The following is a 12857-nucleotide window of genomic DNA, read 5'->3' as shown; positions in this document are numbered from 1 at the left end:
TCCGTTTACGTTGGCGTTGTGTCTAACCATAGACATGGTATGGTCCCTTAGATGTTGTACTCTTTCAAAAACCTGCTCACCAGTTAATGGAATAGGACCATCACTTGTCTCAACGCTGTTATCAAAAGCTGCCTTTTGCTTTCTATACGGATGATGATGGGGCAACCACCTCCTATGCCTCATAACTACCGTCTTTCGATAGTGAACCAGCCTAGTAGCCTCTGTTTTATCAACACAAACAGTACAAGCATTATACCCTTTAACTACGTGTCCTGACAAGTTACCCAAGGGCCGGATAATCACTTACTGTCCATAATAATATGCCCCTAAGTATGAAAGACTCTTGTCTATATGCGTCGTACACTTGTTTCCCACCCCACAACTCCTGCAGATCTTCTATAAGTGGTTGAAGGAACATATCTATATCATTTCCAGCCTCGGTCGGTCCTGATATTAACAAGCAGAGCATAATGTACCTTCTTTTCATACAGAGCCACGGTGGAAGGCTGTAAACCTATAGCAAAACAGGCCAACTTGAGTGATCAGTACGGTTTCCACGAAAAGGATTGAAACCGTCGGCGAATAAAGCTAACCGGAGGTTTCTACTCTCCGATGCAAAATCAGGCCACTTTTGATCGACATCCTTCCATGTTTGCGAGTCAGCTGGATGCCTCATTTTACCATCTTGTTGTCGTTCGGTCTCATGTCAAGTCATGTCCTTCGCAATCGCTGGTGTATTGAACAAATTTCTTATTCTTGGTATCAAGGGGAAATACCATAAGACCTTGGCAGGGACTCCTTCCTGTTCTTCTCCTTTCTTATTCAGTTTCCATCTAGAGGCCTTACATATGCGACAAGTAGTCTCATCTTCATCTTGTGGCCCACGATATAGTAGACAATTATTCGGGCATGCGTGTATCTTATCATAACCCATTCCTAATGCACATAAGGTTTTCTTCGCTTCATTGAAAGAAGAAGGGATTTTGTTGCCTTCCGGTAGCAAAGACCCAATCAATAATAGAACATCAGAAAAACATGAATCAGACATACCATGCTTCACTTTCAAGTTGAATAACTTAACCAAAGCTTTCATCTTAGTGTAATTCTCACAACCAGGATAAAGAGGTTCATGCTCACCTTTCACATGGTTGATAAAATCAGAAGAATTTGAAGAAAGAACATCATCATCGTCAGCTTCACCCATTCTTGTGCAAAACTGGTAATTAGAAGATACTGAGTTGTCGCTTTCATCCAATACAGGACTTTCTACAAGATTTGGCTCCCCGTGCCATATCCAGCGAGTATACGTTTGATCAATACCATATTGAAACAAATGGTTTTTAACAGTCCGAGCTGTCCAAGATTTGCTATGTGCGCACTTTAAGCATGGACAACTTATTTTGTCTTCGTTATATCCATTCTCAAAGGCAAACATAAGTAAATCGTCCACTCCATTCTCAAACTCTTTTGTTCTTCTATCAGCTGTTAACCATGACCTGTCCATATTTTCATATAAATATAACTGCAAAAAGAAAGTGACATGATGGTAAAAAACAGAGCATATTTAACAGAGCATATAAATATAACTGCAAAAAGAAAGTGACTAATTACCAAAACAATTACAAGTAAAATCCAAACAATGAGCAACAACCACATATACTATTAGCAATTAGTAACTAATTTAACAAAACCCAAATTAACCACATATACCAGAGTCTAACTTATGCAAACATATTTAACAAAACCCAAATTAATCTTATGACTAACTACCAAAACATTTAACTAATTAAGCTTATGACTAACTAATTAAGCTTATGACTAACTAATTACGCAATTAGTAACTAATTAAGCTTATCACAAACCCAAATTCCCAATGTGCATCACTTCAAACAATTGTGATTTCAGTGTGTGATTTTAGTACAGACGTGAACTTGAGCTCGAGGTGAGCTTGTGTTAGAGCTCAAACCACTGAAACAATGGAGGAACCCTAAAACACTAAAAAGATAATTGAGCCCAAAAAGATAATTTAGGTTACGGATTTACTTAAAATGGAGGTCGAGGTTCGATGGGGGAGGTGAGCTGCGATGGAGGTTGAGGTTGAGCTTGAGGTCGAGGTGCGATGGAGGTCGAGGTTCGACGGAGGAGGTGAGCTTGAGGTCGAGGTTCGATGGAGGAGGTGAGCTTGGGGTCGAGGTTCGATGGAGCCGCCACGATGGAGTGTACAGGAGGGGATAAGATGAGGTGAACTAATGACCTAATTTTGACTTCAATTATTATGTTCTCATTCTGACATAATAAAGCTCAATGATTGTGTTTTTAAAATTTTAAATAATTTCCCCTCGATTTTTAAATTATGTACAAGAATGTCAAAATATATTAAATCCAAATAAAAATCGACTTATGGATAGTCATGTACAAATTTTAATGATGTTTATATCGACTTATTGTAGTCATGTACAAATTTTATCGGAAAATAATTAACTCATCTTGTACGTCTTTTTAACAGAAATCTGGTAAAAGCTGTAGTCCCTGACACAGGTACTACTACCCAGTTGACTGAATTAATTTCTGAAACGGATTGCTCGACGATCCAACCGTACGGATGTTAATATCGACTTACTGTAGTCATGTACAAATTTTATCGGAAAATAATTAACTCATCTTGTCCGTCTTTTTAACAGAAATCTGGTAAAAGCTATAGTCCCTGACACGGGTACTACTACCCAGTTGACTGAATTAATTTCTGAAATGGATTCCTCGATGATCCAACCGTACGGATGTTAATATCGACTTACTGTAGTCATGTACAAATTTTATCGGAAAATAATTAACTCATCTTGCACGTCTTTTTAACAAGAATCTGGTAAAAGCTGTAGTCCCTAACACGGGTACTACTACCCAGTTGACTGAATTAATTTCTGAAACGGATTGCTCGACGATCCAACCGTACGGATGTTAATATCGACTTACTGTAGTCATGTACAAATTTTATCGGAAAATAATTAACTCATCTTGTACGTCTTTTTAACAGAAATCTGGTAAAAGCTATAGTCCCTGACACGGGTACTACTACCCAGTTGACTGAATTAATTTCTGAAATGGATTCCTCGACGATCCAACCGTACGGATGTTAATATCGACTTACTGTAGTCATGTACAAATTTTATCGGAAAATAATTAACTCATCTTGCACGTCTTTTTAACAAGAATCTGGTAAAAGCTGTATTCCCTGACACGGGTACTACTACCCAGTTGACTGAATTAATTTCTGAAACGGATTCCTCGACGATTCAATCGTACGGATGTTAATATCAACTTACTGTAGTCATGTACAAATTTTATCGGAAAATAATTAACTCATCTTGTACGTCTTTTTAACAGAAATCTGGTGAAAGCTGTAGTCCCTGACACGGGTACTACTACCCAGTTGACTGAATTAATTTTTGAAATGGATTCCTCGACGATCCAACCGTACGGATGTTAATATCGACTTATTGTAGTCATGTACAAATTTTATCGGAAAATAATTAACTCATCTTGTACGTCTTTTTAACAGAAATCTGGTAAAAGCTGTAGTCTCTGACACGGGTACTACTACCCAGTTGACTGAATTAATTTCTGAAATGGATTCCTCCACGATCCAACCGTACGGATGTTAATATCGACTTATTGTAGTCATGTAAAAATTTTATCGGAAAATAATTAACTCATCTTGTACGTCTTTTTAACAGAAATCTGGTAAAAGCTGTAGTCCCTGACACGGGTACTACCACCCAGTTGACTGAATTAATTTCTGAAAGGGTTAATTATCAAACTCATCACTGAAGTAGACAAATGGTATCAAACTCATCAGTGATCTCCACGGGGTCTCAAGTGGCTCACTAAAGTCGCTTAATGGTATCAAACTCATCACTGCCGTTAAAAATCTAACAGATGTTTAAACGGAATGACACATTGGCTGTAGGGTTTAACATGTGGCATGCCACATAAGTTTACATGGAAATAAAGTATGCAATTTTTTTATTAAATTACATTTAGGATATAATTATCTAAATAAATGCATGGAACTAAATTTTAATATATAATTAACTAAACAATTAAGATTAACTTTTATGTTTTTTATTAGATTATAATTCTTTTTGAATAATATTGAAATGTTTTCTCTTTTAATAATTATAATTATTATTGTTGGCAAAAAAATTATTTTAAATTTTCTTTTGGAGTTTCTTGTACCAAACAAAAACATGAAAATAAAAATATATGTAAATTTATTTTTATTTACATAAAAAAATTGTTTTATGTTTTATAATTAACATTGTTCAAACTTAATTAATTAATATGTCTAAAAACATGAAAATAAAAATATATGTAAATTTTCTTTGATGGATCCAAAAACTGATATTTTTTAGACTTGTGTTCATTCGGTTAACATATTAATTAATTATACTTGAACAATGTTTGTTTTTGGATCCATCTTTCATTTACCCTTTAAACATTATGTGTTGTTTTTGGAAATTCAAACAATGTATGCTGCTTCATATGTTAAATTTACATATATTTTTATTTTGATATTTTTGTTTGGTACAAGAAACTCTAAAAGAAAATTTAAAATAATTTTTTTTGCCAACAATAATAATTATAATTATTAAAAGAGAAAACATTTCAATATTATTCAAAAATAATTATAATCTAATAAAAAACATAAAAGTTAATCTTAATTGTTTGGTTAATTATATATTAAAATTTAGTTCCATGCATTTATTTAGATAATTATATCCTAAAAGTAATTTAATAAAAAAATTGCATACTTTATTTCCATGTAAACTTATGTGGCATGCCACATGTTAAACCCTACAGCCAATGTGTCATTCCGTCTAAACATCCGCTAGTTTTTTTAACGGCAGTGATGAGTTTGATACCATTAAGCGACTTTAGTGAGCCACTTGAGACCCCGTGGAGATCAATAATGAGTTTGATATCATTTGCCCACTTCAGTGATGAGTTTGATAATTAACCCATTTCTGAAATGGATTCCTAGACGATCCAACCGTACGGATGTTAATATCGACTTATTGTAGTCTTGTACAAATTTTATCGGAAAATAATTAACTTATGTTGTACGTCTTTTTATCGGAAAATATAAGATATTTGAAATAAAGTAATCTTTTTAACGAAACAGTAATCCGAATAAAAATCTTGTATTCGAAATTATTGACTAAACAATTGTTACAAATTATGTCTAACAACGGTTTTTCAGACAAATTAGTTTAATTTTTAAAAATTAAAATATATTAAAAGACATTACTCACCGTTAGATTGAAGTACATCTCAAATCAGCACCGTTCATTTGATTTTTCATTTCCCCCCCAATCGAAAATTTCCTCCCTCCTTGGCTTCGCGGTGTTTACTTTACCAGTTTTCATTTCTTTTCCATTTTCGTTTTCATTTTCATCTCCTACCTAGCGACACACGGCGATTACCTAGCTTAAACGCGACAACCGACAACGTTTAATCACTGGTATGGGCTTAAACCCTAGAACCCTAGCATCTTTTGTATTTGGGGATTTTTCATCTTATGTATTTAGGGGTTGTTGTGTATATTTAGGGTATTTTCATTCCGATTATATGCATCCTTTGCATGCAGATTTTGTCACTCACTCTTGATTATTTTGTGGGTTTCGATTTTGTGTATTTAGGGGTTTTGGGTTTCTATTTTGAATATATGATGGTTGTGGGTTTCGATTTTGAGTCCCTAATTTTATGTATTTCGGGGTTGTGGGTTTCGATTTTGTGTATTTAGGGGGTTTCTATTTTGAATATATGTTGGTTGTGGGTTTTGATTTTGAGTCCCTGATTTTATGTATTTAGGGGTTTCGGGTTTCTATTTTGAATATATGATGGTTGTGGGTTTCGATTTTGAGTCCCTGATTTTATGTATTTAGGGGTTGTGGGTTTCGATTTTGAGAAATGCATTTTGTGGATTTTGAATATATGATGCTGCTTGTGGGTGTTGATTTTGTGGGTTTTCACTATGCTTGTGGGGTGTTCTATTATGACTGTCTTTATGCTGTCTATGATTATATAAAAGACTGGATATGTGTTGTCTTTTGAACTGGATTATCAAATTCTATTGCTTGAGTTTGGATATCGTAGTAATGCACCAAAGCCGAATGTACAAGGGGGTGGGGGAGGGGATGTTTGCCCCGCGTAATTGTGTAGTTATTATGACATTAGATTTTTATAAGTTGTTGGGTTTTGTGGATTTTGATCCACATTGCCTCTGTTTGATTCACAGAACACATAAACACATTGCCTCTGTTTGAGTATATATATGTTTCGTATTATGACAGCTCATTTTACATGTTCTATATTATGTGACTCTAAAATTTGGTTTTTGTTCCATATACATTTGATACATGTGTTTTAATTTTTAGTTATTGTTTGGTGTATAGATTATGGCCACTCCGAAAAAGAAAAGTGAGTCAAAGAAGACAGAGTTGAACAGGAGAAAGTCACCGAGAACAGGGCCAAAGAAGAAAGAGCTTAAAAGGACCAGGTCTTCATCCCATCCAACTACCATGAATGTGATCAGGGCTTTACGAAAGACCAGGTCCTTAACAAACCAGACCCCTGCTATGACCCCCACCCCATCCACTTCTTCCCCAAAATCTGTGAAGAAGAAGCCTATATCTGAAATCTTACAGAAAAAAATTTCCAAAAATAAGAAGAAAGTGAAACCTATTACCACCCCGAACAACAATGAAGGACTAAAACTACTCAAGCGAGGTTGTGTAACGATGCATAGAATTGTGAGACGCAAGATCATGGGGAATAAACTTAATGTGTCTTTTAATGGAAAGGGAGAGCCGTATGGTCCTGAAGCGGCGGAAATGCAATCCTATATTGGGGTTTTGGCAAGGACCAAAGCACCAATCTGGCATGATAGTTGGAAATGTGTTCCTGATGAGACAAAGAAAAAGATTTGGGAGTGTGTTCTGGTAAAACAAACTCAAATAATTATGTTTGTTTACTTCCTTCATTATATGTTCATTACTTGTGTATCTGATATTTTTTTAATTTCTTATGTATGTAGTTGGCTTTCATTTTACCTCCGTCTGCGAAAAAGATGGTTTTACGTTCCGCTGGTCAGAAATGGAGGGAGTTCAAAAGTCGACTGACCACAACTTACATTCTCCCTTATCGAGATCAACCTGAAGTGTTGGCCTATCCTCCTGCAGATTTCTCTTTCATAGAAAAATCGCATTGGGATATATTTGTTGCTGATCGCACGTCACCTGAGTTTTTGGTATGTTTCCAGTTAGCATTATGACATACTTGTTTCTAGTTAGCATTAAAACATACTTGTTGTTTCTAGTTTTTGGTATTTAATTAATATTGATTTTATAACCACATTCGTGCTTCTTATGCAGAAATGTCATGATGATGCTGTACAAAGAAGGATGCTGAGTGTATATCCACATCGCATGTCTCGAAAAGGTTATGCTAACCTCGAGAATGAATGGGTGCGTAATGGTGAAATGACATAGTTATTATTCTAATACAAACTAATTTGTCTAACATATTTATACTATTATACTTTCCTGATCATATACATGTGAATGCAGTATCAATCTCATCCGGATGAAGAGGAAGTTGATCGGTCGTCAACCTGGGTCCTAGCAAGGAAGGACAAAGATGGTAATTTTTTAGGAAAAATTGTTGAAGATAAAGCAAAGGATATTGAAAAAGGAGGTTAAGGAAGGGAGACTAATAGCTGAAGGTGTTGATGATGTTTTAACACTGGCGCTCGGTAAGCCTGAGCATGGTGGACGGCTCCGTGGTTGTTCATCTAAAGCAGTCGGTTTATTTTGATCTTCCAAGGCAAAAGAAAGCTAGAACAATGGATGAAAAGATACAGGAAAGAGTTCAGAGGTACTTGGCAGAGCAGACTCCAAAAATAATTAAAGAGAGAGATGATTTTTGGGCTGCTGAAATGGAAAAGCTGAGGGCAGAGATCTTGAAAAGGACCGTACAACAAGATTGTACTCCAACGCATCCTTCCCAACAAGCAAGATGTCACTCTAACGGCGGGGTTGATGTTGATGCAGGTGTAAACCATCCTGATACACCTACAACTGCAAAGAATTTATTTCCTGTTGAAAAGGAAGGAGGTGGTCAAAAAATTAAAAAGATTGAGAGTTTATTTGTTGATTTAGGGGTGGATCCTGAGGATGCTCAGAAGTTGGATGGCAAGGATGAAAGTTGTAGAATTGTTTTTGAGAAAGAAAAATGTGAAGAAGTGAAAGTGAATGCTCCGGATAATTCTGTTTGTAAATTGGCTCTTGGATCGCTCAGCAACATTGTAGCTTGTGCGAAGATTGATGAAGTTGTTGTTGTTGAAGGAGAGGAGACAATCCATGGAGTCAGACTTGGGGAAGAGAATGCAAGAGTGTCAATCACTCAAGTCATTCAAGGAGATGCTAAGATTCCATTCCCCATTGGTGACGAGATTTTGACCGTGGAACTAGCCATGGGAACTTTTATTGCAGGGCCAAGAAACTTGATAACAATGAGGAACAATAGCACTTCCAATGTTTTGTCAGCTCCGAAGGTAAAAATATTTAGAATAGCACTATATAGCTAGAATGTTTTTATTTAGTATTTTTTTCCTTACTATTTTCATGTGTATTTTCTGCAAGAAGCCAAGAAAAAGGGAAAAAAGAAGACTTAGTCGCTGATGTTGAACCAGAGCTTGTTGTTGAGATGGGTGCAAATTACCCATCTGCATTAAATCGTTTGTGGACATGGGCAAAGGGTGCCTTAGCTGATGGACGAACGGTTTGTTTTCAGCTATGCCAAGAAGCCTTTGGCTCTACAAAAAAGATGGCCATTTACTTATCAGATATATATTCAGTGTGCTCTGGAGGTGAAATGTCGGGGTTTGTGATCGTCCTTTTTATTCAGTAAGTTTCTCCACAAATTCTTTTTAATCTCTCATAGTTAGTCTGTAGCTCCCTAAACGAAATTTTTTTTAATCTCTCATATTTTTATATGTAGCTCCATAAACGAATATGTCAAAAAAAATAAGATGACCAACATGATCAAGTTCGTAGATCCCACCACCATTGGTGCCATTGGCTGTGGTAGAGCAGGGCAGAGGTCGCGTGCACTCGCTGCACGATTTAAGAATGCTAAGAAAGGGCAATACTTTCTCATGCCTTACAATGACGTGTAAGTTTTAATCCAAGAGCTAGCTACTTAGACATTCTCATATAATGTTTTAGCTAAACAGGATCACATGCTTTTTTAAATTGATTTTTTTTGGAGCTTCTAAGTTTCAATTTTTATGACAAGGCTTCAATTCGTTCATGTTTGTGTAGGAACCATTGGAATTTAACTGTTGCAAATCCTGAGGCAGAGGTTGTCTACCACATGGACCCTCTAAAACGTCGAATCGCTAATGGGGAATGGCTGGATGTTGTCGACAAGTAAGATTCAGCTTCTAAAATCTCTGTATGGAGTCTTGAACTTTGATAGACCACGCATTTTTCAGTTGCTTAATGGTTTTGCTGGTATTATTTTGGTTGTAGTGCCATTAAAATTTACAAAGAGGATCTCAACAAGGTTGTCAAGAAGAAAATTTTGTGGGAGAACATGGCGGTAATAATCAATTATCATCATATTTTTTTCTATGCCATTAAGGATATTGTAATTAAATAATTACTTGTTACATCTCAGTTAGTTGATATTGTAATTAAATAATTATTTGTTACATCTCAGTTAGTTGTTAAGGATAGAAGTTAGTTAGATTAATGCTTGTATATAAACACTACTGCACTCATAGTTTAGAGACATATTTTTTACATTCACCAAATCTGTTTTGTTTAGTTTTCTCTCTGCAATATATATACAAGAGCTTCTTTCTCTCCAATTCACAGCTTTCGTTATGCATTTTTAATTTATCCAGGGAGTTCCAGTGCAGTCAGGAACCAAGGAATGTGGTCTGTTTGTGATCCGCTACATGAAGGAGATTGTTGAGGACAAAGAACTTGACTTTGCTGCTAAGGTGAGATTTTCACTTTGAGTTTTCCCATTGACTTAGGCCTCATTTGTTAACCCCTTAACGGGACTGAATGGGATGGTTCATCTGTTAAGCTTGTTTGGGTTAGTTTCTCAGGCGCAGGACGAAAGAAAATTTGCTGGACGAAAACACTATTTCTTCTGGACGAGTGAGTTTGCAAAACCAAGCATGTCTCATCCAGAGTCGTCAACAACGTAATCTATTGCCCATTCTTTTCCACAGATTTAAGTGGCCAACATTGCATTAATACATGTTTGTTAAAAATTATGGTCATGAAATTATATTTTTTTTTATGTCCAGTATTTGTAAAATAAAATAGAATAACTTTTGTTTTGTAATTGTGTAACTTTTTTTATTATTCAATTATAAATTATATTATATTAAATTAATATATTATTCATATATACATATATTCTATAACTATGTTTTTTGCACCTGAAAGTACGCATAAAAATTAAAAATGACTACTATATTTAAATATAGAAATAACACACAATGTTATTATTTATAATATTTTAATTGAACTCGTCAATCATATATTATTATAATATACATGTAAATAATAGGTATTCATTCAGAAATATTTATCAAATGATATCATTCATCCAGCTCCAGATTATCGATCATTCAGATTTATTAACTGTTCAGAATTTATGGTTCAGATTTAACAAATGACCCCTTATACTCTTACTCGTACAGTAGTTAATTGTATGACTTATGTAAAATTTTGGGTTATTTTTCAGTGGATGCGCAGATCAAACTTGGTTTACACTGATGATGACATTAACGAGATCCGCTGTGATTTTGCAAAATATTTCATGAAACGCCATGCAAACTAGGTTCCAGATTTGTGGTCTTTTATTTGAACTAGTAGTCGGAATTGAACTTTAAATTATGCAGTTGGTCATGGTGATGCACTTTTTGGTCCAAACAGAATTGTCGGTAGATTGATAGATTTGTCTCAATCTATAATTAGTAGATTGCATGGTCAATCTATATATATTGTGCTCAATCTATATATATTGCCCTGTTCTTGTTCAAGGGTTCTAGGATTGTTGGATTGGTTGTGTTTGGTGGATTTATATTAGATGTTTTGTGGATTTATATATATATTGGCTTGTTCTAGGATTGTTGGATTGATATGTGTTTGGTGGATTTATATATATTGGCTTGTTCTTGTTCTAGCTAGTTCTAGGTTTGTTGGTTTGGTGGAATTTGATTTTTGTGATTGGTAGCTAGTTCTCGGTTTGTTGGTTTGGTGGATTATTTTTGGTGGATATATTGTTGGGATTTAGTTTTTAGGTTCTCACAGGTGGTTTGGATGAAATCAGGATTTTATATGCAAAAATTTATATACAACAGATGATTTTGTTTTCAATCAAAAACAGCCATTGTACCAAACTAATTGGAACAACACTATAACATTGTTTTAACAGATGACTAAAGCTCTATTCACAACACTTTAAAACATGGTAATATTGTGTCTATCATGCTCACATAACGAGAAAATATATGATGGTGTTGTCTCAAGGATAACACTACAATATGCGTTAAACAAAATATGTGGTCTAAAGAGCATTAAGATGACAGTTAACCATAACTTAGTATTAGGAATACTTTCACAAAACATTGTTTGAAAGAGTTCCTTACAATATTTAAGCTCAACCTGTTGTCTAAGACAGCATAAAATAACAGTATTGACTTAAAACTGTTGTGGTTAGCCTTTCAAACAACATTATGTACGACGGTGTTATCTCAAGGATTATACTACAATAGGAGTGAAACTAAAAAAGTGGTCTAAAGAGCTTTAAGATGGCAGTTAACCACAACTGATTATTGGAAATACATTTCACAAACCGTTGTTTGAAAGACTTCCTTACAATTCTCACGTTCAACCTGTTGTCTAAGACATCATAACATAACCGTATTGTCCTAAACCTATTGTGGTTAGCCTTTCAAACAACATTCAACAAACTACCCGTTATTTGACAAATAATATACAGAAATTTTGCACTCTTAGTTGACGGCAATACGCCGTTGTCTTTTTGAGAAAAACCATTCCAGGTAAACTCTTCCAACAATACCAACTTTTATAAAACCTGTTGTTGAATGTGAATTTCAGTAACAGATACATGACTGTTGTGTCTGTAGCTTCTAGTAATGGTTCTGCGCACTGTTGTCTGATCGAAATCACACGGCTCCTCGATAGTCAACGGAAAATTTTGATACCAGACAATGGTGAAAAACAGTTGTAGGATCATGTTTTTCTTGTAGTGGAGAGAAATCATTGTGAGAGAACTTGAGTAAGGATTGAATGGATTCGGTCCAAGTTTGAGAGATTTCATCAAGTTGTATTTTCTTAACTCTGTACGCTTGAGACATGATTTCAGTTATATATATCTTATTGTTTTCTTTAATTGTTATGGGTAACTAATTCTCTAATCCGAGGATTAGGGAGTATGTGTTTGCTTAATATGTTTGTATGCTCTAATATTGTGATTTCTTAACACGGTTATAGGAGTCGCGAACCTTGTAGGAATATAATGAATCGGGAGAGGATTTAAATTTCTTGTACATGATATGTTAGACATAACTCAATTAGTTATTGGGAGATTATTATCGGAGTTATAAGACATGAAATCCTTGGTGCTTAATAATTTATAATTGTGCTTTAATTATGGTTTTTAGAGGATAATTATAGATATTATATTTTACTTTGGATAGGATTTTATAATTATTGATTGACATTCATGACAACTGGCAAAGAAACCTAATT

At 34.9% G+C, this 12857-nt stretch overlaps 1 protein-coding gene across 1 annotated transcript; it reads right to left on the bottom strand.

Annotated features, from left to right (window-relative positions):
- Positions 1-706: 706 nt before the first annotated feature.
- Positions 707-1504, bottom strand: LOC135151508 (uncharacterized). Its single transcript, XM_064089990.1, has one exon. The coding sequence runs from the start codon at positions 1502-1504 to the stop codon at positions 707-709; it is 798 nt and encodes a 265-aa protein (XP_063946060.1).
- Positions 1505-12857: the final 11353 nt, after the last annotated feature.

This window comes from Daucus carota, chromosome 3 (assembly GCF_001625215.2).
Source record: "Daucus carota subsp. sativus chromosome 3, DH1 v3.0, whole genome shotgun sequence".
Lineage (NCBI taxonomy): Eukaryota > Viridiplantae > Streptophyta > Magnoliopsida > Apiales > Apiaceae > Daucus > Daucus carota.
This window is presented reverse-complemented; position numbering and strand designations above follow the sequence as displayed.